Here is a 26,989-nt window from a genome sequence, read left to right on the forward strand (position 1 = left end):
GATGTTCCCAAAGGATCTGCAGCTTATGTGGGTTCACATCCTGCTGAATAAATGTGTTGACAATCCATTCAGGAGGTCACCGACAGTTCAGGCTGTTCAGTCACACACTAACACATCTCCAACATCAGAGAGATTATGTCAGAGTGACTTTCCTACTTCCCTCACTAGTTTCTCTTCCTAACATCCTGCTTGTTGTAGAGAAGATTGGAAAAAAAGGACTAACTTTTGAGTAGAACTAGACCAAATGCACATTCCCCTTCATTGAGTTTCACTGGTTTCTGTTTGTGGGTCCTGAGGCCTCTGGCCTGTGACTATCATGGGAATTGTTTCTAGACGTTTTTAAGACCAGCTTTGATCTCTCCTTTTTTACTTGTGCAAGTACCCAAAGACAAATATTGTTGACTTTAACTTCTTTTTGGAATTTTTTGGGGTTTCCTGTTTCTCTCAGATGGATACACCACAGACGACATTGAGTTTTACTGGCAGGGAGGAAGCAATGCGGGGTCAGTCACTGGAGTGGAGAACATTGAGCTGCCTCAGTTTTCCATCATTGATTACCAAACCCTGTCCAAGAAAGCCGTGTTTGCCACAGGTAACAATGAACCTTATTTAATAAATTTTAAAAAAGTATTTTAGGTTAATTGTATACAGAATTTGGTAAATCTTGATACTGACAATATTCATTGTCTATACTGGAAAAGTATAATCTATGGGAAAAATGGAGCTATTATGTCATAAACATTATGTTGTTTCATTTAGTACCCATCTTTTTACCAATCTGTATAAAGATCACCACAGACTGATACTATTTTTCTTACCAAACAGGTTCGTATCCACGACTGTCACTGAGTTTTAAACTCAAGAGGAATATTGGCTATTTCATTCTGCAGACTTACATGCCATCCATCCTGATCACCATCTTGTCCTGGGTCTCCTTCTGGATAAATTACGATGCGTCGGCTGCCAGAGTGGCTTTAGGTCAGTGACTTTTATTCATAATTTCTCTCAGGTTCACTCATTTTTGTTAGCTCTTATTATGTATATAGACAGCAAACTTCAACATAGATATCATGCAAGTCTATAAGCTTTCATTATATCCATATCTCAGATTTGGAGAGCTGAAATTTATGGAGATAGAACCAGTCTTAATGAACAATTGTCACTTGTACAGTCTGTTCTGTAAGTTTTAGACTTGGAAAAGCATAAACATGCACTGATTATTTATGACCTTCCATCAGTTTAACAGAGTTCTCCTATAAAAAGGGAAATTATTACATTGAATTATTCAGTATTTTCTATTTCTCCAAAATAGTTCAATTTGTCAAATGTTAGTCCCTTTTAGATCTTTGTGTCTATTTTTTTAGCTTGCTGTGCCCCCCTGGGTATATATATATATAGTTTTTATTTTTTATATATTTTTTTGATTGTAGCACTTTTAGTTTCATGTTTGATAAAAGATTTTATATTTCTCTCTTTCTGCCTTCATTAAGACAGTTTGACAGGATTCTCTTCATTTAGTCATGGTCCAACATTAGATTTCATTTTATTTTTCAGGAAATACTTCTAGGCTAAACTTTAAATTTCACCGTATAAAGAACAACATCTGATGACTTAAAAACAATGTCACAAATTAATTAGTCTTAGAGCCTCAAACTCTTTCTGAGATGAATTCTTGACCTTGCCTTGAAATGACCTCAGCCACATAAAAAGCTAGTGGTCAAGGGGGGACCTACAACCCTAAAATTTACACGTCACTAAAACTAAATCAGGAACACCTACTTTGTAATAATCACAAAGGAAGTGCACAACAATATTACTATACTACTTCTACTCTGCTACTAAAGAAACTCTTATTCACCTTACAGATCTAAAGGTTATCAAGACTTTGAGCCTCTCAGGAGCCTAACAAAGGGTTTTATTACCTAATTCTGGTGGTTATTTCCATTTTTGTCTGAGAGGAGTTCAAAGTCTCTGGACCACTTGAAGTTGTCAGCTGTCGGTTCTCTCTTGGATATATTGGTGGTTATTTTTTTGTTGGGTTCAGAACTAGGTTGGATGGCAAAGTTAGGCACTGAATGAGCACTGAATACACTGACTGAATGTTGGCAACATGTCTGACTTTGGAGGATTAGCAAAATCTTGCAAAGTTTGACACAAAAAAAAGGAAAAATAGCTCTTACAAGTGAAATGTCGAATCTGAGATGGTTGCATGTCCTACACTGTTGACTTTTACACATCTGCAGGTATAACCACGGTGCTGACCATGACCACCATTAACACCCACCTGAGGGAGACCCTGCCAAAGATCCCCTACGTCAAGGCCATTGACATTTATCTCATGGGCTGCTTTGTCTTTGTGTTTCTGGCCCTGCTGGAGTATGCCTTTGTTAACTACATCTTTTTTGGCCGTGGTCCTCACCTACAGAAGAAAGCAGCGGAAAAGGCTGCTAAGTCCAACAATGAGAATAAGGGTCGACTGGAGAGCAGTAAAGTGCAGGTGGGTGAAGATCTGAGTGGAAAATATCAGTCACTTATGTCTACGGCAGGTTAAAATAAGTGTGGGACAGTGTTACTTGTCTGATGACCAAGCCACCTACCCATCAGAAAGCTATGAATGCTTTAAAAGCCAAATTTAGAAAATTTTAAATGACTTTTTTAAATGTAAATCTTAAAATTTAAGCCCTAACATCTCAGCTTTGCATAATGATTATGAATAATTTAAATTTATGGTGTATAAGGTGTTGCTCATTTAACCTTTTTCGCTTTTTTGTACCCATTTAGTTTAAGCATGAAACAGAGCCATCTGCAACTGGTTGTTTCATACCAATCATGCACCAGTTCTTGCCCACAAAAGGTGGACATTTCAAACCTGCTTTAAAAACTTAGAATTTAAAGTTGGTTTTTTTTCATGTTTTAAATAAGTTTAACATGAACACGCCTCCAATAAATAATATCTACCAGCAGAAAGTCAGGAGGGGTTATCTTGGTCTTACTAGGTGTCATAATCTTTGATTTCAAAAGGGTCAACTAATCCAAATGGAGATCAGAACAACAATGAATACAAAGCTAATTTGTTAGCTACAAAGCTAACAAATGGTTTGCCTGTGTGTACAAAAAAGAAGTAAGATGAGACGAAATGAAATGACAACGCCTGGATACGAAAAAGTGTAAATTGAGGAAGGGGCAAGTCGACCCCTTCCTGGAGGTTTTCCCAACTAAAATCACAAGAACAAAACCCCCTCAAATTGAAAGCAAGAATTTCAACAATGACAAGGCAGATGCCTGGAGGTGATTAGCAGATTTATTTTTGATTTAACCTTCGCGTTAGCTGAAAATAAAACTGAAATGTTGTTTTGTTCCCTTTTAAGGTCGACGCTCATGGCAACATCCTTCTGACAAACCTCCCCACTGAGATAGGGGGACCAGATATGATGGGCGCCCTCAACGATCCTCGGGCCACCATGTTCTCCTACGACAGTGCCAGCATACAGTACCGCAAGCCCATGACGAGCCGGGACCTGTATGGACGGCCAGCCCTCGACCGGCCAATTGGACACAAGAAAAGCCGCCTGCGGAGGAGAGCCTCACAGCTGAAAGTCAAGATCCCGGATCTCACAGACGTCAATGCCATAGACAAGTGGTCCCGGGTCGTCTTCCCGATCACATTCACCTTCTTCAACTTGGTCTACTGGCTGTATTACGTCCACTAGGGCAGCGGTTGTGAGCATGAGCAGTAGATGATGGGTACTTTTTTTTTTTGTTTGTTTCTCAAGGGAAGCTCAATCCTGTACAGTAATGAAAGTAGAAGAGTTCAGCCCATTTGTACAAATCCTCTTTTGGAACGAGTAGTTCTAGTCTTTACAGTGTAAATACAATTTAATATATGAAATATATAAATCGATATATATAAAGACAGAGATATAATTTATTAAAAAAATTCAATTTTGCTGTGTACATACAGTTAGTTATAGAGAAAGAAGTAGTGGTGAATTAAAGACAGTAAAGTTTTGGTATTTACAGGTTCAAAGATGCCAAAAACACAATGGTGGCTTTTATTTGTCTTCTTTTCTTTTAGCCCTCCTTTGCATGTTAATAGAAGTCAACTTTAGTTTGCTTCCAATGCAAAAAACAAAATAGAAACCGAACAGAAACACAAGGTAACTCAAACAGGATTAAACTTGAGCTGAGTAAGGTTATTGTGGAAAAAAAGGGACAAAACATAAGACTGATGCAGAGATTAAACTCTCCATCCATCCTTGCATACTTACTACATCCATACATCTGTATAGGTAACCAACCAATCCATCAATCCCTCTCTCTTCTTACAAAATCAAAGTGTTGCCAAGTCAGAAGGAATATATAATCCTTTCACTTCTATTTCTGCCTCCAAGACTCCTCCCAGTATGCTGTACCTGGAAAGCCTTCCAGCCGAGGCCTCCTAATCAGAAGATCTTATCCTTTAGGACATGATCTCTAACTAATGACCAAAGGTGAAGGTGGGAAGGTGGACCAGTAAATCCAGAGCTTAGACTGAAGCCCAGCTCAGTTTGGTCGTCACCATGATAGACAGCAACAACACCTTCATTACTCCAGGCAAAATCTAATCCATCTATTCATTTCCTGCTCCATCTTGCCATCATCTGGGACAAAGCACCAATGTACTTCCTGTATTCCTAGACCCAGGATCACTGGAGTACCCAGGTCCCTCCATAACATTAAAGTGGTTCTGCTGAAGGAATTTTGTTCTTGATCGAGTTCTCACTGGTTTCTGACCTTTTTGTTGTTTGTAGAAAACTGATGCACATTGAAGATTAACTAGAATTGTTAAACCTGCTAAACTTAGGCTTTATTATTCATAAATGCTGGCAATATTCTGCCCAAGAACTGCAAGTCTGGTATCTCACCTAACCACCTGCTGAATCAGCTCTTCATCAGAGAACTATCTGAATCGAACTTAACAGATATGTGAAAGTCACACATTGAACCAGACTCCAGGATTTAGAGTACACATGGATTCAAACCTCTACTGTAAATTAATAACTCTGGTGCTGTTATTTGAAACTTAAACGTCAGCTAACTTTTTGATTGCATCCAGTGAGCTTTGTGCCGTCTGTGCATTAAACAACATTTGAGCTGCAGCTGTAGGTTTCCCAGCTCGGGTTTATCCCAGTCTAGATGATGTTTCAGTGAAGATCTGTTGTATTTTTGGCTCTCTTTCTGCTGGCCTTATGTTTATAGAGAAGGTAGAGCTAAATTTCATTTACAAAATGGAAACTTCTTTTTATTATGCCGCTGTTTAAAGATTTCACAGCCAGAGATTGGGATATATTGGAAAACTGGTGCTTATATTTTTTACTGCACAAGTCCCACAAATTTTAATGGAAGGCGCCAAGTCATCTGGCTCTTTCAGCAGGAAAGACCTCTTTTGGCATTTAGAACTGCGTCACATGACTTTTTATTCTGCAGCAGAGAGAAATGATTAATTTTGCTTATCTACAGAGACAAACACTTCCTTTGGAAAAAGTCCACAGAAATTTATCTATGAACTATTTTAATCTGATTATGCTCCTATATTTTAGTTCATTTGGAGATATAGAATAGATTTTTATCATCTAAAAATGTTACTTTTTAAAACTTAGAGCAGCAAATTCCACACTATGCTTTTTTTTCCTCATTAATTTTACACTTCTTGACAAAATGGTTTAGCACCCAGGGAGTGGTGGAAATTAAATTAACTGTTGTATTGCTGTATCTCTTGCAGGGTGTAGACCTCCTTTAGGCTTGGATGTAACACTTGATACAGACACTGTGTCTTCTGCTGCAGTAGGGTAGTCCACATCTTTGCTTTGGCACTGATTCTTAGCTGATTCCATGTATGCTTGGTGCGTTGTCAGAAACTCAGAGTCCCTTATTTATAATATGATACAACTCGTCTTCAATTTTTACCCCTTGGTTATTGCGCCACTAGAAATGCTGCCATCTTTGCTCTAAGATTTTTTGCCATAAGACAACACAAGGTGTTGTAAAGAGTGATTCCAGAGAGGTCGTTGTAATGTTTGGAGCACAATGGAGTGATCCTCATTATTGTTAGTCTTGGATGACTGGAACCTTCATTTACGGTAGCCCATTAGTTCAAACATCTGACCACTGAAAGGTCTGTTTACTGGACTAGGTTGAGTAGATTGTGGGCCTCTGGGCTACACAGTTACAATAGATTGATGGTTTTTACGTGTTTGGGGTTGAGGGTTAGGTTAGAGTCAGTGATGTGACATCATTGTCTTAAAATAGTTGCGCATTGCTTATCTATATGAAAATTCAACTGATGAAAAGCACTTCATTTAATATGAGCTTAGAAGTTAAAATTCAGTGTTTGCGAAAAATCTGTTGAATAAGACCCACCTTTTCTGAATAAGAAAAGGTGGGTGAAAATCTTGGGATGCTTAGCTAATGCACCTGTTGGCTCCTATTTTATTATCCAGGTCAGTTTGTACCATTCACATGCTGGTACACTACATGCATGGGCGTAGGTTTGGGTATGGACGGTCGTGACATGTCACGACCAATATTCAAGGGATATAAAATAGTCCCGACCAATTTTTGCCATATTAATTACAAAAAAAGAAACATATGTATTCTTTAACAAAAACAAAATAAATAAACGAAAATCTACATTGATTAGTTCAGTAAGTTGTAAGGTCCCACCAAAACTTAGACCAAACCTACGCCCTTGACTACATGCTACGGTTGCCTAAACTCATGCAAACAAACAATGCAGGCTCTTTTAAAATCCATCCAGTTGTAATACAGCAGTCTCTGTCTCTTGACCTTCTCTCTTTGTTCTGACTGTCATATGCTCTGGTTAGTGCCAGATGCCAGCACTTACACTCTGTGGTGGCCATTCGAAATGTTCCAACTCCATAGGAACAGAATCATGTCCATCTGTCACTGTTCTGCATGTGGACCAAATTACACCTTGATCAGGCCATTCCTTCTGGAAGCTGAGCTGTTTTCGTCAGTCAGTGTATTATAAAGTCTTTTAAAAAATTATATTTTTTAATTCTGTTCTGAGTTATTTTTTAATTCACTTTTCCGCATATGATTTTTCTTAAGAATTACCATTCAGTCCAAACACAGCTACAAGGCAAAATTAATCCCAACATGTTTTTCTTTGTTGTTGTTTTTGTTATGTGGAAGTAATGGTCCTCAGATGAAAGGCTGCAAGTTTTATGAGGGCTTTAATTACTGAGAAACAAATAAGAACCAGACAAGCTTCTGCTGGACTGGATCACAGAGGTGTGCTCTTTCTGTACGGCTGAACTTTGTGCCTTTATACCAAGAATCTCAACATTTTACAGGGTTATCTTATGAGTGGTAAGGAAAACATGTTGAGCTTTTTGTAGAACAAGATGAATTGGAGACAGAACTAATTTCTCAGACTCTAATGTATGTTACCATTATCTAAGCGTAGATTGTAGTGAGACATTCCAGCATTATGACGACAATCTTTCAAAGAAAAAGGAACGGATGCTTGGCTTCCCTGACAGAACAAAGGAAGCACCAGAGATGGACCTCTTTTCTGTGGACGGAGGAGCTAATGGATGCAGCAACTGGTTCCCCTGCAGGCTGCAGCTGCAGACAGAGGATGAAGCTTCTGATCCTTTAAAGTGATGTTCCACATGTGCACTCAAGTGGAACGGCCTGTGTGGATTTCAGCAAACACAAGACACCATGTGTGACTGGCTGTGTGTGGAAGGTGAAAGAATGCCATGGACAGGCATCATTTGTGTCAACTTACAGAGAATTAAGAGTCCAAATAAAGCTGCTGAGATCTCTGCATACAAACTGCTTTGTGGTTCATTTGTTTTCACTTTGCTGAATACTTGTGTGCAAGACTGTGTTTTTCAGCCAATTTTCCAGAAAATATTTTGTCAGCAAATGCCCTCAGTCCATGCATCAAATGATTAGATGCGTCCTAATAGTTGAGTTAATGAGGCTGCTAAAAGCCTAAATGTGTCCCTGTGCACAGCTGAATGAGCAGCTTCAGCACGTTAACTAATCATTATCTGGAGGGAGATTACATCAGAAAATACTTGTAAAGACCTCTATTTCTCTTAAAAAAGGCCAAATGTTTGGAGTTGTGCTGGCTTGTTTCATTCTAGATGGTGACCACTACTGCCACCTGCTGTCCACAACCCACGGGTCAGTTGATTCACCACAATTCAGGAAGTAAGCCCAAAAAAGTTTCTTATGCGTTTGTCTCAGTTATATGTAACAATAACCCCGCCTACATCGCAGAGACAGCTTTGTGTGTGTTTACCCCTTTTATCCAATCCAAACAGATTTTTGTGGAAAACTGAAGAGTTTCCAATATGGAGATGGAGCACCTGGAAAAGATTCTGATGAATAAAGATGGAGATATACGCTGAAGATAATGAATTTGGTCTTTAGCATTTTCTTATATACAGGCCTCTTTTGATTCTTCAAGTACACCAACTTCTGTATGAGACCTCTTGCTTTCTGCAGCTGCCAGTGAAAAAAAAATAATACAAAAAAGTAAATCGCCATGGAAATGCTCAAAATCAAACTTTTGATAAATTCAGAAAATTTAAAATTATTTTACTTTAATCATAACTATTATATTGCCTGATTATCTCTGAAGATAAAGAATAGTATGATGAATCAGCTATTTTTTAAATTCCAGAATTTGATCTGCTTTGATTCCCACCAGCCAAATAGAATCTTATCAACTGTTAACAAAGTCCACCATCGTAGAACGATTTTCCTGAGATTTCCTCTTGTGCATTTGGCTAGTTATCCTTTGCAGAGTGATTACACGATATCAAAATAACCCTCATTCAATGCAGTTTATTTGATGTGTATGTTTTTTTTTTTGTTGTTTTGCCATTACTCAACCAGGAACATTAAGTGTCGAAGCGTAGGATAGAACGTGCATGCTAGATCAAAAGAAAAAAAAAAACAAACTGAGCTAAAACTTGTATTTGTGCTATCAAATTCTTTAGTCAAGGTTTCAGAGAGATATTTGCTTTTACTTAAAATGTTAACTCTTTTAGAAGGGCATCTGTAAGTATTTTATAGTGAAACCTGCGGTTTGGATTCTTTCTTTAAACTCCAGCTTGACTCTGCTCATGAGAGGGGTCAGATCTTTGCAGAAAATGAGGCAGCGTGCTGATGCCATTAGCCCAGTTAGCACGTCTGCAGCTGTCAGCACTCAGGCTCTTTCCCATGATTAACTGGACACTCTGGAGTGAAGACTAACATCATTACCACATTTAACTTGGCTCTGTCTGTCAGCATTTGTTCCAATTCTCATTAATAATCAGTCAGACTGACTGGGAAGCTTTAAACATTACCTCCACTGTCTCATAGCTCCTTCTAGCTTCTACCCCTTCTTCTACTTTGTTTTCCGGCATATTTCTTAGTGCTGTACTTGCTGAGATCTTTGCCTGCTCTTTTGGCTTTAAAATATTTGATTTCCTTGCATACAGCTACAGTTTGTTTCCAAACCAACAGCAATTCATCTGCCAGTGGATTTTCTTTTCCTAGTAGGGCCACAATCTAAGCTCTGTTGATGAATCAGTAGGTTTTTTTTTTCATCAATGACTCCTCATAACTCAAGCTTCATTTAAAACATCCCAAACTGACAGTTCTGCCTTTATGCTTCAGGTTGTACAAGGTTACAAGGTACAGGTTTTTTCCCTGAACCCCATTGTTGCTTCTGTAGGAACTCTGTTGCTGTTGACCATTTGGATCTGTGAGTTATTACACACCTTGACACATGTTTTTAGTCTGAGAATCAGAGATCACTGTTGTTAGGATTATATTTGTTCACTGAAATTCCTCCAAATTTCTCCCTGAATATGGTTTTATCATATTCAGGACTGTTGAGGAAGAGAGGGGAAATACAGTCCAAGTTTCTTTGATGAACATTGTTGCCAGATTGATGATTTTCTAATGCATTGTTTGTCTTAACAGGCTGCATAGTGGCACTGTTTCATTGCAGGAAAAAGGTCCTGGGTGAGTCATGGGTATGCTGGCTGCCTCCCACAGTCCAAAAACCTGAGTTAGGTTAATTGTTTTCTAAATTGAGAGAGAGGTGTGTGTATATATGGCAGTGTTTCCAGGATGTATTCTGTCTCTCATGCCTAATGACTGTCGTAGATTGACGCTGGCCTCCCAGGATAGTGATATTCTGAATAAATCTCACACTTCTATCATTATTTCACTTTCTAACAATTAGGACAAATAATTTTCGTAATTGTCCATTCCTTTAGATCAAGCTGATGAAAATTTGTAAATGAGCTGATGAGATGATACATGTAATATATTTTAAAATAAATCAGTAAGCCAGGAGATTCATTAACAATTTTTTCAACAGTATTCTCTGGCCAATCTTTTCCATATTCAAATTACCAGAGATCTTAATTGTTATTAAAGCTAAATGGATGGATTGTAAAAAGGATGATGGAAATTTGATAAATTACAGGATTGATGGGGACATGAGTGAATGTACTGGTGGAGCAGGTGGATGGATGGGTTACAACATCAGTGGATTATGGAAAAATGGTGTGGATGATTAAACGACATTCTAACTTTTCTATTGATCTTCGACAAACTTAAACAGAATCAGAAAGGAAAATATGGATTTTATTATGGAACAAAAGGCATCAAAAACATTAAATTATTATTACATCAAAAACATCAGCTTCTTTTCGGATCAGTCCATCATTTCAGCTGCAGCACCACCTGAAAGACATTTAGAAAAGATTGTCAAATCACTTAGGACTAGGGATGAATTCCAAAGCAATGGCTTCTGCTTTCACTCTGTTCACTCTCAAGAAAGACCTAGAAAGAATCTTGTGTTAATGCTGCCTCCTAGTGTTTAAACTGCATCAGTTTTCAGATTAAATCGTTTAAGCTCTTTAAATTGCCTTGTTGCTGAAAATGTGCATTACAAATGAAATCGCCTTGCCTAGGTTTAAAACCTAAACTCCATTAAGCTGAGGAGCGACATGGAAGTGTTAATCATGACTGGAGTGTTCATCAGCATGAGCCTATGTAGAGCTGCACTCAGGGTAAACAGGGTGTCATGTTTCACAGTCACACGTTGATAAGGTGACACGTTCCCTGTGTGCGTACCTTGTTAGCAGCCTCTAGTGAGCTGATGAGCGTGCTCACTTCCTCTCTGTTCAGCTCCATGGTGATGGGCCGAAGCGCTCCGTTCTCCCTCACATCCAGACAGAGGCTGAGGAGCGGCGTGTTCAGAGAGGAGATCTTATCGCTGGACAAAGCCAGCTGCAGAGGATGAAGGGAAAGAAAGGCTTTGCAGAAAACTCAAAGCAGGCAGATAAATGAGTTTCTGTTAATTTAGGGTAAGTTTCTGCACGATAGTGTAGGGGATGCTTCAAAATTTCTAGTGTTCCTGGTTAACGTTAGGGTTTAATGTTGGCACAAGGAGCCACGTAGTAGTAAATACAGAAGCAAGAAAACATGAAATAAAAGTCTACTTTTAATAACTAAAAGAGCTATGTTTTGAGGTGTTGATTATTACCCAAGATACCCAGTTTAACTCATTAGGGATGCAGACTAACACCAAATGCTGATGTTTGACTGACCTTCAGCTGCCAGTCAAAGTCCTGCAAGGTTGCAGAGGAGATGCTGCTGGTTCTGTCCAGCAGAGCACGCCGGATCTCCTCCCATCGTCCTCTGAGAACGCTTAGCACAGCGTCGCCGTGGCTGTGATCTGCATCCGAAAGTTTAGCCAGGACCTGCACGGAACCAGCAGGACAAGATGTGACGACCTGAGCCGAGTGGCAAAAAACACCGCCCCGCCTGCTCCGCTCACCTCTTCATCTGGGATGTCGTTCCCCACCGCCAGGCGGAACAGGCTGGTCAAGAAGTCTAGTAGCTGCAGCCACTCCTCCAGGCTCCAGGTGGTGCTGTAATCACTCCTGCATGGAGGCTCCCGCCCACACAGCCCATCCACCACTCTGTGACACAGCTGGAAACATCAACAGCAGATCAGTGTTTCCTTTTGACTTTGGCTGATTTATATTTTAAAAGGAGATTAAAGGAAAGGAAAGTTATTTTTGCCTTTAATCTTAACTGTTCAATATTCTGACAGAAAAAAATTATGATGCAACAAACAATCGGTCAATTTTTCTACATGGGCTGTGATGTGCAGGTGAGACACTGAAAAACTCTTCACTAAAAATGTTTTTTTCACCCTTTAATGCAACATGTTTTCTGTTGCTCAAGGAAAAAATGGGATTCGATTCAAAACTACAACCTCTGATGAAGTAATATAGGCTATAGCACTTTTTAATTATTTATGTTCATAATGCTTTAACATTGAATTAAATCAAAGTTTACATATGACTTTGAATGAATTGTAGTTGATTACAAGAAGACCTGAAATCAGTATCATGTGGTAAAACACTGATCAGTTAATCAACAGACACTAGCAGGTGTTTGAATTAATTGTTTCTAGAAACGTAGATGTTTTTATTTTCAAAAATTTATCAAGCATCAAGTCTGTGTACATTTTCAACCGTACCTAATGTGCTCGGAAAGGCTTTCATACTGCTTCAACTTTTTCATAAGGTGTCACATTATAGCCACAAATATTTTGTTAAGAATTCGCGTCTTATCGCCACAAACTAATGCATACTTATGAATTGAAAAGAAAATCAAGATTGCATTCTCCTAAATAAAATTCAATGCAACTCACTGCCTTCAATGTGAAATTTAACCTCAGTAAAAATAAAAATACAGACGCCGTGGATAAAGTTGTGGAGAAGTTTAAAGTTGAGTAAGGTTGTAAAACAATATCCCAATTTTTGAACGTGTCACAGAGCTTTGTTCAATCTACCATTTAAAAACAGAATGTGGCATAACTGCAAACCTGCCTCGGCGTAAAGATACACAATATTTAAGACTTGGACTGAGGTTCACCTTCCAACAGAACAACAACCCTAACAATACAGTCAGAATGACAATTGGATGGATAGATCTTAGTTCATTTATGCATTAGAATGAATGAACTACGATGTATGGACCAGTCAAAGTCCATACATAAATCTCGTTGTTGTTTTCCGCCAGTCTGACTGAGCTTTAGCTATTTTGCAAACACTATTGACAAATATTTTAGTCTCGGGATGTGCAACGCCGTTTGGAAACGTGTCTAAAAACAGAACAGATTATAGCAGTGAAAGGTGGTTCTGCAAATACTGACTTCAACCACATTAGATCAGAAACAAAACGTCAGAACCTCATAGTTTAAAGTATAAATCAGGTTAATAACATCACCTTTGAATCTCTTCACACATATTTATCAAACATGAATCATAACTAAAATAAGTTTCATGCTCACTTTGACACAATCTGTTGCTGATATTCTGCTCAGAATCTCCATCATATTTTCATTCGCTTCCGCCGAGCTGCTTCTGGTCAGCTGATCTCTATCACGTGACCGGACGAGCCGCGTTCACTTGCAGTAGGAAAAAATACTGTCCCCCCGTCAACCTTCAAGTCCCGGAAAATAGAGCGTTGTTCAGTTCCTCTCCGAACAGAGGAGCTGTCTCATTGCTTTTTGAGACAAAGTGCCGGATGTACCAGTTCAAGTAGTTACAAACCCGACTGCAAAAAGAGAAGGAGAGGAGCGTGTTCGTCACCACTTATTTACCAGGGGTACGTGTCTGGAATCCTGCCTCTTTTCGTTTCAAGTCTTCTGTTGCGGCTGCAACTCCAGAGATGTGACCGAAAAGATCCAGCCGACAGCAGTCGTCGAGCCCTGCCACGGATGGAAACAAACAGCTGGGTACGTAAGGAGGAATAAGGGGTAACGGGAAGCTAGTTTTTAGGAGGGAGACATGACTAGAGCTCTGAGGTTTGTTTTGTTCACAGCTGCAATTCAAGCGATGTTGGGCAGCAGGCCTCCGTCTGTCCGACTGCCCTGGAAGTAAACACCGTCCTTTAGGTTCAGTAAAGCTGTTGTCATGAAAAAGTCCTGACATCTTTGAAAGAGGTGCGAGGTTTACAGACTTCCTGTGGGTCTTTTAGAGTTTTTCTTTTCTTTTTTTGGACTTTGGCAAATTTATGCGTAGTTTCAGTTCAGTTTTTCTAATACAACTGTAGATTGTTCGGGGTATTTCTGTCAGGTTTCTACACGAAATCTTTGCCCATCCCTTGTTTGCAAAATAAATCAGACTCAGCTATATTGAATGGAGGATGTGTAAACATTAATTTTCAAGTCTTGTCACAGATACTGAGCTGGATTTAGTTCAGGACTTTTGACTGGGCTATTCTAACGAGTAGGCTTGGTGGAAGGGAAATCTTCAGCTTCCCAATTCCTACTTATTAAAGGAATAATGTTTTTCATATATTCCTGCTTATGAAAGGAATAGTGGGTTTTTTTCATATAGGCCAAAAATGTTACATTTTATTGTCATCTGATCTGTGCACCGCCTTTTTTTGTCTTTGTCCTCAACATGGCTTGTCACTTGGAAACGACTTTTCATATCTTTTTTTCCAGCAATGCTTTTCTTCTTGCACTCTTCCTTCAAGACAGGATTTGTGGAGTTCGCAACAAATGGTTGTAGTGTCAACAGGTTTTTACATCTGAGTTGTGCATCTCTCCTCCAGAGTTACTATGAGCTTATTGGCTCATAGTAACATAGAGTTACAATAAGCTCATAGTAACTCTATGTTCTGGCTGTTCATAGAGTTAGCCTACTATGAGCTTGTTGGCTCATAGTAACTCTGGATGTTTAAAGGCTATCCTTGCCTTTTGACATCTGCAGAGCTTAATCTGTAATGTGCCTGCCGTATCTTTTGGCCTTTAGATATTATTTGCTCATTAATAAACCTCTGAGACCTTCAAAGAATGGTTGTAAAACGCGTCAACAAAACACACAAGTTTGGAGGGCATACAAGGGTATGAAATACAAACATGCCACACTCATTCTATTTTTATCCACAAAATAAATATGTAAGATACACATATTTTTTTTTTACAATTATGGGCTACTTTGTGCTATAGGTCACCTAAAATCCAGATAAAATATATAGAAATTTGTTTTTATAACATGACAAATTGTGGAAAAGTTAAAAAATTGCTATTGCAGAGTATGGCATGTGCAACACTAGTCTGGTCCACCCCTAGTATTTAAGTGTTTAGCTGTCAAATTATTCTTAAAAAGGTAGAAATCAAATATTCCTCAGTAAATGTTCTGGCATTATTCTGAAACTGAGGAGAAAAGCAACCATAGTAAATAATATGCATCTAGTTCATAGCTGTTCTGGATGTTAGAGCATCCAGAACAGGTTGGTAGTCTTGATATGGGGTGTGCTGTTTGCTAATGCTGAACCCTAATCCCAATGCAAACAAATGTTTTAAGAATAACAAAGACCCTTTGCTGACCTTTGGATCATGTTAAATCAAAAAAATGAAAGAACTAACTTCAGATATACACAAGTATCCAGAGGCTTTTATGTATCCGCTAGCCTTAGCTTCAGATATGTCAGCCTCTGTTATTTAATTGTCTTTTGATTCAACCTTTTCCCAATGATTGTTTATTTTCAGCTTAAGTTCTTACCGTCCAGTTTTAATAAGTCAGTCTCAGAACTGCACAGATAAACCCAACTGATCTTGTGACCACACTGGTTTCACTTCTCAGAAATCCTCTTTCAGTTATCCTTAAAGTCCAGCCAGCCTGGTTTGTCAGAGATAAAACTCACATCCTTTACTTAGTGCTCAATGGATTAATATGGTTTATTTCTGTTAACAGAACTTCACCTACTGACTTTGACCTGAAACATTTGAAGCCCAAACAGTGAGTTGGGTGGAGGAAGTGGTTAATAATCATGATGGCAGTTTCTCTTTGTGGAATTTGACTGCACTCATTTGGCTCAGCCAAACTCGGAACAATGAAAAAGTCAGAGGAACTCGGTGAAGATCTAAAAAGGAAAATTTTACATTAACACAAGTTGGGGAAAGTCTGATGGAGCCATTTCTGTGATAATCAGTTCATCCAATTGAACATATGGGTTACAGTTAGGAAAAATCTCCTGTACTAGAATTCACCATTTCAGCTTGACTAAAATATTCAACTAACCAAAATGGAGAATCCAAATTCTTTCTGAACAAAATTTTAATGGTCAGATGACACTAAAATTGGCTGATTTGGCAACAGGGGTCCCCCTTTGGAAGAAGACAAGGTGAGGCCTTAAACCTAAGAACACTTTACCAATTCTCAAACAAGGTGGTGGTAGCTTCATGCTGTGGGACTGTTTCACTGCTAATTGCATTGCCTCTAGCTTATGGAATATTAAAGAAGGAATAACTCAAATAAACTGCTAAAAGAAAAAAAAACTGAGTGTTCCAACTGGACAACATATGCTAATATACACCCAAACTTATTCCTAAAGGTCTGAGATAAAACCTTTATGGACTTTGTTTATAAGCTGAGCCAATGCCAAGAAATCTGACCAATGAAATCAAACTTTACCACTTCTACCAAAATGAGCGGTCACGTATCCAGCCAGAATTATGTCAGAATCTTAGCTATTGCTACATAGTATGAAGTAGGGGTGCAAATTTCTAGGAGATATTTGACCTATTCTAAAAGGGATGTATACATGTTTGTCTACATATATATTTTTAACCATTTGGAAAAATCTCTAATTTAATCAAATTTTTAAAATAGACCTCAAGATATTGTAAATCAAGCTATCTTCAATGCTGTGTTATTTTAGGTTTTAAAATACTAAAGGGCTAGTATTTTTACAATGAAGCATTTTATTGACATGTCCAAAATATTCCAAAGTTTAAACATTAGGCTGTGCTGCGAATTGGGGGAGGGGAACGTTTGAGCACAACTTTCCTGTGATCATCACAAACAAGAATTTTTCTTATGTCAACTGTAAATAAAGCACCCATAAATGAAGGTTAGCAGGTTTGGCCTGTCGCACAACTGCAGAGAGTTCTGACCTAGATGAGCTTTGAACTTGAAGAAGAAAATGTCATTTGTTCTGCAGCCAAGATTAAAGGCAACTAAAGGCATTAGATTCTCATCATATGACTGAAATGACTGAAAGAACTGCTGCTATTCTGTTCATACCGTCACCGCTGCAGGGAAAAAATCCGACTGCAACCATTTCCCACATGAGAACCTGAGATTTTTCAGTAAAATGTGAGAAAGTAGGAAAAATGAATAAAACTGATGGAGTTATTTGAATAAAGAAGGATATTAGAGCTTCTGGGGAAAAAATAAATAAATTCTGACAGTTTTCACAGAATTCTAACTTTAATCTCAGATTTCTAAGAATTCTGAATGTAATCTAAGGATTTTGACTTTAATTCCAGAATTATTTTATTAAATGACCCTAATCCTCTATTGTATTGGAGAGGCACAGAGGAATCTCAAAAACATAGAATATCATAAAGTAAAACTCATTTTATAGAGATTGCAACCAATAAAAATCCAAAATACAGTTTCTCTGAAAATGTGATTAGTATGTAAGATTGATTAAAAATAATTCAATACAAAATGTTATACTATATAGTATATATCACGGTACAGAATATGCATTCCATGCTTCATCAAGCCTTCTTTAAAAATGAGATCTCATGTATTCAGGTGGAGGACCTGTATCAAGATGGTTTCCGTTGCTTGTCTTTTGTCTCTTTACTGTAGCTGAAACCTGTTTGCCTACACCGTCTTCATTCTAGGAACTGTCTTCCTCTGCTGGATGCAGACATAAACGAAAACACCTTTTGTTCTAGTTGAGGTCATGCTGTCATTGTGTTGAAACAAGGGAAGAAGAAAAGGGGAAATGCATCGTCATGTGGATTGTATCACATCTCAATTGAGGCATAACTTTTTATAACTTTGTGTTGTCTTTCTTTGTGAATATTCTTTGTAGGTGACAATGTTTGTCGGTTATTTAACACTCAACCTTGACTTAGAACAGGTCAATCAAAATGTTGGAGAGGATTTTAAACTGACTTATTGTTTTACGTCTGCAGAAGGACGTCGTTAAGAGAGTTGAGGAAAAAGCCGGAGTTCCACACGGGAGTAGGGGCCCGGCCGCAGCTCGGGCTGCGTAGATGGAGCGCTTCCACTGGGTGCGACATCGCTGTCGGCAGCTTCTGTCCATAGACTCGGAGCGAGGCTGGTACTCTCCGCCTGATGGCTTTCCGAGCAAAAGCTCCCTTCAAAGGGTCAGCGGCAAGAGGAGGACGGTGTTGGCCCGCCACGGCCCCCACCAGCAGGAATATGAAGCTGTGTCCAGGAAGTACAAGGGCAACGGCATTCGCACAACGAAATACAGTCTGTTGACATTTATCCCTATGAACCTGTTCCAGCAGTTCCACAGGTCAGTAATTTTAGATATAGATATTAAAAAAAAAGTGGAACCATGTTTTTTCCAATGCTAATATTATCAAGATACATTGATAATATCCTAAAATGAAATGTCACTATGTATAATAGGTTTCTGCTGAATATTGACTGCATAAGCTTGCTCGTTCCGTTTTTTTGGATTACAATTTCCATCTAGCAAATACAGAACACAGGAAGTGGTAAATATTTAAGCTTGTAGAGTTTAAAGATAGCATAACACATGTAATTTGATAAAGCAGTTACTGTACATGAAGGAAAAACGGCAAAACAATTTACGATCTAGATGAGATAAGCTTGGAAGCTGCACTAGAAGGTCTGCCTTAACTACTTCGGTAAGAACTTATTCTGGGATCTGAACAGATAATTAGCTGTTTCAGAAAGTAAGAAAAGTTAATAAATTCAACCTTGGATTTGATTTCTGAATTGAGATCCTCACCTTATTTCTGAGGTGAATTCAGTCATCCCATGAAAAAGCTTTTTTTTATGTTTGTATGTTATTCTTTCTGTTATGATCCACATCTTATGATCTTAATTGAAGGTTAAAATGTTGACTAAACAGAAAATTCAGAGGTTGAACATCTTGTCTCAGATCCTTTATCATGACAGATCAGAGCAATGTTATCCAGCAATCCATCTCCTGGCCCATCCTGCCAACAATCAGGATTTAACACACCAAAATACTTAGTTCTCCACACAGTCATTCCAGAACCAACCTAGAGGAAGCATTACACACTTGACTTAAGGAGACTTTAAGAAATGTGCAAACACACAGTTGATCCTTAAAAAGCTAGGTGAATGCTTAAAGAAGGAGACTTAGGAAGGGAAATGTATCTCCAGTCTGACCTGAGAATGCCTTGTGAACCGGCAGGAGGAGCTGGAGTGTCACGGCGGGTCAGGATGATCCAAACTCCTTCCTAGAAACTGAAAGTTTTACAGATCTGTGTTCTTAAGATAAACTTGGACTTTGTCAGGATGGGGGAGAAGTGTTTGTGAACAGCAATTCCAAGTTCTCCCGCATATTGTCGGTTGGATTTAGGGCTGGACTTTCATTAGGCCTTTCAAACACAGGAAAATGCTTTGATCTCTTACAGCTCTGGATGAATGTTGAAGAGTGCTGTCTTGAAAGATGAACCTGTGCCCCAGTCTCAAGTCTTTTTTAGTCTCTTAACATTTTTTCCAGGATTGCATTCCATTTAGCTTGATTCATCTTCCCAGTTTTGAATGTAGGCCAAAAATGCAATTATGAACACCTTCCTGTATGATCATGTCCCGGGAGGTTTGTAGTTGTATCATACCGTTTCTGTTTTCAGAAGATGGCTTGGGAAATGCTCTGGAAGATGAAAGCTTGCAATATTGTTTTTAAACTAACTATGGTTTAAACCTCTCCCCCACTTTCTCTCTGACATGTGTGCTGTGTTCCTAGGTCTCCATGATGCTGATTGTTAAATAATGTTCTCTAACAAATCTCTGAGGCCTTCACAGATTGTTGGATTTATACTGTGATTAAACTACACACAGTTGGACTGAATTTACTAATTAGGTGGTTTCCAAAGGGAATTTGCTTTACTGCAGGGGTCTCAAACTCCAGTCCTCGAGGGCCGCTGTCCTGCAACTTTTGGATGTGTGTCTGCTGCACCACACCTGAATAGAATAATTAGGTCATTAAGGCTCTGGAGAACTGATCTACACAAGGAGGAGGTCATTAAGTCATTTCATCCCAGTGTTTTGTACCTGTGGCACATCTAAAAACTGCAGGACAGTGGCCCTCAAGGACTGGAGTTTGAGACCCCTGCTTTACTGGGTTTTGTTAAGGGCATCAGAGTAATGATTTCATTGAGATGCACACCACACTTTTCAGATTTGTTTTTGAAAAGTACATTTTAATACATGTCTGTCATTTAGTTCTAATTACTTTTTTTCTATTTGATAACATTGTGATGTTAATAACAATTTATGGTTGTGATGGGTAAAATGGCTTACAGTTTTGTCACAATAACATTTATCAATGTCACATTTATCATTGTGGTAATGATAAATGTGACAGTAATAACTCTGACACAGCCGTCATGGAACAACAAACACAAATACTGCTCTTGAAAACATTTATTTGTAAAAAGGTTCTTCAGGACAACAAGCCGTAGGGTTTAGTGATTTTGTATCACTAAACTGCACATAGTAACTGTATTTAATTATATTTTCACATTTGTCAGTATTTATTGGTACTCCCATTGAGTAAACAGTGGAGAAAATAGCATAAATAATAATCAACAACACAGACAATTTTACGGTTTTCTATAAATTGGAATTTGTTGTGGCAATGATAAATCAAAATTCTTACCATGACAAGAAATATATAATGATAAACAACATAATAAATGCTCACCCCTATAGCCTGATCCACCCTCCTTGATGGCCCCACTGACTACACAGTCCTTCAAGATAACATGCTCCTTTTTCTCCACAGGGCGGCCAACCTTTACTTCCTGTTCCTGGCGTTGCTTAACTGGGTTCCGATTGTGGAGGCCTTTGAGAAGGAGATCACAATGATCCCTCTACTGGTGGTTCTCACGGTTATCGCCATCAAAGATGCACTGGAGGATTACAGGCGGTACTTGTTTGACAAAAAGGTCAACAACAACTTGGTGCGCGTGTTCTGTGGGTGAGTTCATCCAAACTCAAACCTTCTACTTGCCTCCATCCAAAGCATTTGCACTTTAGAAATGTTGCAGATGAATGAGCCTGTGTTATTGCAAGTGGAAATCTAAAGTAACATGGTTTAAATGAAAGTGAAACGATTGAATTTAAAAAATTAGCCGAAATTGAACTTCATTTGTTTCATTTTGACGTTCATCGGAGCAAAAAAAATAAATAAAAAAAAATGGTGGTTGAAACAAAGCTACAACAGGAACTTTGAGATCTTAAGTGAACATTTGCTGTCTGACAATGTTTGGGGAACTGAATATGTTTTGTGCATGTGACTAATGAAATGGCTGAATATATGTACTTGAATAGATCATACATTATTGTTCTGGAGTCGGTTATGACTCCAGAAACCAGCTGTAAACCTACAACTTGAGAGTCAAATGCTTTGTTAGGACCATATGGAGCAATCAAATTCCTGATGTTTTATGGAACTTTATTGTTAATGACTTTATATGGAAGAAACCAGTCTTTTTAAATTTTAAATTCTTTTCTGAAATTAACAAGAATATATGTAACAATGCTTGAAATAGTTTATCTGAATTTTACAGAGATTCAGATTTCAGATTTTTTCGTATCCCAAATTGGGCAATTGATGTTGCAGCAAGTATGAAAACAAAAAGACAAAGTATGAAAGATTAATAAAAATAAAAAACAACAAAACATACCAGAAGGACATGAAATACAAATCAGCACATAATGGGAAGAATACAGCAGTCCATCCATCCATTTTCTTCCGCTTTATCCGATGTCGGGTCGCGGGGGTAGCAGCTTTAGAAGGGAGGCCCAGACCTCCCTCTCCCCAGCCACTTATACAGTAGTGTATTTCATTATTGACCGACAGTTGCTACAAACACTAAATGAGGTGCAAGTCCCCCTACCTTGTCCTGCATTTAAAAAGAGATATTGCTGTAGGAACCAAAGAGTGCTTGTACCTGTTACTTTTTAATACAAGGATGTCTGAGATTGATGCCAGAAGGCAGATACTGGAACTCGGCATGTAAAGGATGAGAAGCATCAGCAATAATGGCTTCAGTTTTCCCAATGATTTGTTTTTTACACAGTACTGTAAGTGAGCATTGTTCAACCCTAAGATTAAAAAAGGGAAGTCCTGGAAACTCACTAAGTTCCATGTCATGAGACCAAGGTTCCTTACTTTAATGCTGAAAGCCATGTTAATGCCATCTAAAGTTGTCTGTGTTTCAGATACTGTTGTGTCTGAATTTAGCAGCAAAACATTGAAAGTCATCCAGGGCTTTATGCCATCAAGAAGACAAGCCTGGCTTTACATGGTAAATCTAATTACAGTTCTTGATAATTTTTGCTAAATTTGGTGTGACAAACCTTTTATTGTACTGATATATTACTTTTTGAGGTGAACTACATCAACTTTCAAGGTGCATCATTTCCATAAGTGATGCACCTGCAGCACTCATGGAAGTATTTTATCATATTTGCCTGAAGTTTTGCAGAATTGAACCACCTGTTGTATTTTCTCAGGGTAAAACACACCCTTTTTAGTATTGTATTCTTTCCGTGTGCACATCTTTCTGCCCCACAGATAGTAGAATTAAATCAAAGATTGTGGATTGGTTTATGTGGTTGACAAAGGCTGTAGTTTCATTACTTTAGGTCTGGACAACAAATCCCACAATTTAACAGCTCACGGCTGAGAGATGTTTCTAATAGCCTGTAAGATTAAGCCAGAAAAGCACTTAAGCAGTCTGTGAAAGCTTCTTTATGGTTTAAATTGCTTTTAAGTAGTTTTCACCACAACATGCAGTTTGCACTGTAAGCTACCACCTTGTTACAATAAATGAAACTGCTCTTGGCTGAATGGGCAATATGGCTAATCCAATTTGCTAATAGAGTTTGCAGTCTCACCATGTGTAGTTATACATGAGAAAAGGGTTAGAAAAACTAATATTGTTGGTATGAAATGCTGGAGCTTGAGTTGCATCATATCTGATTTAACAGTTATATTTGTTTATTTTTTCTGCAAATTGATTTCAATATGGCTTCTGTTTGCTTGAAGTAAGGTACCAAATAGCCAGGTATGTCTTGGTACTCACTTCTCAGACTAACGCATTGGGTAGCAGCACCACTGTTTCACACTTTGAAAGAAAAATAAATATTTACCACAAAGATGCATTACACAAACATGTTGGTTTTCTCTAAAACAGTTGAGCTTTACTGTATTTTGCCAATTGTAGTTTTAAACAGTTTCCTCTTATTGAGGTCTATTGATAGGGCCTCTTCAAGTTCCACATCTTGATTTTTGTGACCTGAAATAAACCAATACAATGTTTCCTGTAATGTTGAGAAAAATCTTGGAGGCTTCTTTCAGTCAGCTGAACATGCTTGGAAGAGGTACTACTGTGATACGCTATACTTGCCACAGCACATGAAATTGTTGATAATTTTTTTTCTGACAACTTTTAAGAAGAACTCCACACTATCATTGGAAATTCAAGTGATGTTGTCAAAGTAACCTTTTTTAAAACCTCTGTGCATGCATCTTGAACAATCTAATCTTTTTAATGAGAGAGTGCAATTTGGGTATCAACAGGATTCCCTTGGACTCCCAATTTAAAGTAACATTATAATATCTGTTGTGTATTGAGGGTGTGTACAAAAATGCTTTTATTCTCTCTGGACTGCTTTTCTCGAGAAGTTCTCTTGGTGGGAGTGAAAAATGGACTCAAGGAAGGTAAGAGTAAGGGAAAGAATCCAGATGGGTAAAATCTGGATCTTGCTTGTTGAGTTATAAAGAAACAAAAGACTTACAAAGTGGTCTTTGTAAAGTCCTTAACCATAACTTTATCCCCATCTAAGCTCCTGATAGTTAGTTTTACTTTTTAACTCTACGTTGGTCAGGAAGTCACAGTTGATCTACAGCTTTGTATTTAATGAAGGCCATCTCTGTAGATCCACAGAGTCTGCAGCTCTGATCTTTGAGAAGTTTCTTCAAAGTAATTGAAAGCACGTGGCCTTTTCAGCTGTTTGGCACTCCCTGTTTGTTACATTTGGTTACATTATCTATCAGTCTTTGGAGGTGGCTGTAAAAGTTGAACCTTGGTCTTGCTCTGTGGAGGAGTGGCATTGAAGCGCGTCATCTATGCCAGTAACTCTTCCAATCCAACCTTTTCCCGGTGTTTCTGTGCTTCAGCAGGATGTGGTGGACAGACCAAAATAATCTGATCCTGATAAAGGAAGAACAGATTCTAGATGAAAACTACTCCTTGGACAGAACATTGAGGACAGGAGGATAGCATTTCAGAATCACAGACCTCTAGGTTGGATTTCACTGCAGCAGTAGACCGATGTATAGCTTGGAGCGGCCGACCGGGACATACAAGGAACACCTGAAGAAGAGGAGGACCGTAGTACCTTCCTTCACTGACGATGAGGAGCTGAAGCAACTTCTAAAGTTATACCAAAGCAACAGGATCCGGACCACAAAGTATTCCTTCCTGTCCTTTCTTCCCAAGAATCTGTTTGAGCAGCTCCATCGGTTTGCCAATGTCTACTTTATCTTCCTTGCCACCTTAAACTTTATCCCGATTGTGGAGGCCTTTCAGCCAGAGGTTTCACTGATTCCCATTTTACTGGTGCTGTTGGTTACAGCCGTTAAAGACATCTTTGAGGACCACCGCAGGTTTAAATCGGATCGCTTAATCAACAATCTCCTCTGTCAAGTCTACTGCAGGTTTGTTCTTTGTGTTCTTTCAAACTTTAACAGATTTCCTTTAATTGGAAGTCAGAATCTCCCCCCTTTTACTTACCAACACTTCTCTTCAAAAGTTAAAGACTAACTCTTCTGGCTTGAAAAGTTCTAAAAGGCAATGGCAAAAAAAATTATATTTCTTAGTGCTGTTAGCGCTATAAACCTGGTTTATTTTTAACAAAGGTAGCCAACAGTCCTCCACTAACCTAGAGAACAAAGGTACTAAAAGTAGTTTTATCTTTTAGAGGGTCCAAATGAAGCTGTGAGCTTGAAATTAAAAGTATACAGCTTGTTGATGTCTTTGATGGCGATTAAATTTGTTCTAGAAATAAAAGTATTGGAAAACTAAAACTGTTTTAGTTTTGGCTACTCTAGGAAAAACAAGTCTACCAACAAATTAAAAGGTTAGGCCATTAAGGGACTTCTATTTAGGTATTTATAGTACTGTTAAAAATTAATCAGACAAACAAAACAGGAACCATAACACTGAGCTGTGAAATACTGTAGTTGGTCCTGGACTCATTCAGTAGCAAAGTCATGGATAATTTATTTCTACTCATGATGGGAGAGTGAGCTCCTAATTTTAAAAACAATTATAGAAATAAATGGCTGCTTTGAATAAAAGACAAATTATAATCAAAAGTACCACAACTATTGAGCACTTTCAAATGTATTTAGGTCCTAAGACAGTATGACTTTATTTGACCTTAAAAGTGAAATACAATTCAGTTAATCTTTTTTTTTTTATATACACACAGCAGGACTTTGTTTTGTAACTTGTTAGCTTTATGTAGTTTCACTGATAAAACCGGGTATCACCAGCATCAACGTGGAAGTGAATGTAAAATTTGCTGATAACAGAGTCCAATGGAAACATGCAGAGAGAAGCGTTTTCCAGGCCTTGACCAGAATTCCTTTTAAGCAAGAGGGAACCTCTGACTTAGGGGAACACTGTGTCAAGCAGAAAGTAAAAGTTGTGTGTGAGGCAAGCAATTTCAGTTCTTCCATAAAGTGCAGGTGAAACTATTGATCATAATCATTTATTGATCAGTGTTTTGTATGTTTATTGGTCTTCCAGTAAACAAGAACATCCAGGTCAGTGTATTTAAAGTGTCATAAACTGGCATAATATGAGTAAACATGCACTTTGAACACATACAGTCTGTCCTTAGGTTGCAATACATATGGCCAGCATGTCAAAAGAAGACCTGGACGTGTATTATCCTTATAAGATGTCTGAAGAAATCTGAGGAATGTTAAAACTCCCCTCAGAGCTGGATTTCCATCAGTCTGTTTTTTCTAAATGTTGTTTTTATGTTCAGTGACAGAAATGCAGTGTCATTGATTATTAACAAGAAGTTATTGCTGAGTATCTTTGAACATCTTATCTCCACACTAAATGGTATCTGAGCAATAACAGTCTATCACCTGGCTGTGCTATTGTCTGAAAAATGTGTCAGAGAGCAAGTATAAAAATGCTCATTGATAGAAAGCAACAAATTACTTAATAAATTGTCATTACCCAGCTTAGCCAGTGTGATGTTTTACAACTCTTGTTTAATTCCTAATGTACATCTAGACTGTGATGTACATCACATCTGTGAGTTAAGCTTACAGATGTGTTTGACTGTATTCATAGCATTATATGGAAAAAAGATCAAATCAGGATGATAACCTCTTTCAGCTGATGGACGGCTGATGATATGGGCTTGTTTTGCTAGTCACAGGAATTGTGCACCTTTCCATCATGAGTTGACTATGAACTTCTCTGCGTATCAAATCATTCTAGAATCAAATGTGAGTTCATCCATTCAACAGCTGAAACTTGTCCAAGCAAAATGGGTAATGAAAATAATGCAAAATCTACAACAAGCCACAATGTGTTCCAATGTGTCATGGAACCATGACGGAAGTAAATGTCAGGAAATTTCAATCAACTGACTCAACGCTGGAAGGAAGAATAGGCAGAGATGGCCAAAATGCCCCATAACAATGGATTAGGCTGTAGAGACAACAGAAAAAAGAGTTTGAATCTCTGCTTTTGTGTTTTTGGTTAGTTTTGTGGAGTTGTCAATATGTGTTGTTGTTCTGGATGCTGTATTATAGATATTTTTCATCTGTTGGATGAGAACATTTCTTT

General features: G+C 38.2%; 3 protein-coding genes across 5 annotated transcripts in view; 2 read left to right on the forward strand and 1 right to left on the reverse strand.

Annotated features, from left to right (window-relative positions):
* gabrb1 (gamma-aminobutyric acid type A receptor subunit beta1) overlaps nt 1-4,738 on the forward strand; it is a 34,346-nt gene extending 29,608 nt beyond the window's left edge. The window contains exons 6-9 of the mRNA XM_032547722.1: nt 449-592; nt 826-978; nt 2,244-2,497; nt 3,369-4,738. Coding sequence (XP_032403613.1) covers nt 449-592; nt 826-978; nt 2,244-2,497; nt 3,369-3,710 — 893 coding nt within the window. The 3' untranslated portion in view covers nt 3,711-4,738. The remainder of the gene's footprint in view (nt 1-448; nt 593-825; nt 979-2,243; nt 2,498-3,368) is intronic.
* Nucleotides 4,739-10,644: 5,906 nt separating this feature from the next.
* commd8 (COMM domain containing 8) lies at nt 10,645-13,591 on the reverse strand. Its single transcript, XM_032547381.1, has 5 exons — nt 13,391-13,591; nt 11,864-12,019; nt 11,634-11,786; nt 11,158-11,313; nt 10,645-10,764 (listed from the first exon to the last, which is right to left on the reverse strand). Exons 1-5 carry the CDS (start codon nt 13,433-13,435, stop codon nt 10,744-10,746), a joined length of 531 nt encoding a protein of 176 aa, XP_032403272.1. The 5' UTR covers nt 13,436-13,591; the 3' UTR covers nt 10,645-10,743.
* Nucleotides 13,592-13,682: 91 nt separating this feature from the next.
* Nucleotides 13,683-26,989, forward strand: part of atp10d (ATPase phospholipid transporting 10D) — a 29,171-nt gene continuing 15,864 nt past the window's right edge. For 2 of the 3 annotated variants that reach the window (XM_032547377.1, XM_032547379.1), the window contains exons 1-3: nt 13,683-13,837; nt 18,047-18,396; nt 20,887-21,081. In XM_032547377.1, the coding sequence (XP_032403268.1) occupies nt 18,128-18,396; nt 20,887-21,081 (464 nt within the window). In that variant the 5' untranslated portion in view covers nt 13,683-13,837; nt 18,047-18,127. Of the gene's footprint in view, nt 13,838-18,046; nt 18,397-20,886; nt 21,082-24,254; nt 24,832-26,989 lie in introns of those variants that run through there. The other variant, XM_032547378.1, reaches the window with a different exon arrangement.

Source organism: Xiphophorus hellerii, chromosome 19 (genome assembly GCF_003331165.1).
Source record: "Xiphophorus hellerii strain 12219 chromosome 19, Xiphophorus_hellerii-4.1, whole genome shotgun sequence".
NCBI classification, from domain to species: Eukaryota; Metazoa; Chordata; class Actinopteri; order Cyprinodontiformes; family Poeciliidae; genus Xiphophorus; species Xiphophorus hellerii.

What these genes read in the sequence shown, in the direction of transcription:
- commd8 (XM_032547381.1), bottom strand. Translation starts at nt 13,435, where the DNA reads ATGATGGAGATTCTGAGCAGAATATCAGCAACAGATTGTGTCAAA. An exon ending in ACGACATCCCAGATGAAGAG is followed by an intron (nt 11,787 to 11,863) that starts GTGAGCGGAGCA and finishes GGTTCCGTGCAG; the next exon opens with GTCCTGGCTAAACTTTCGGA. An exon ending in ACTTTGACTGGCAGCTGAAG is followed by an intron (nt 11,314 to 11,633) that starts GTCAGTCAAACA and finishes CATCCTCTGCAG; the next exon opens with CTGGCTTTGTCCAGCGATAA.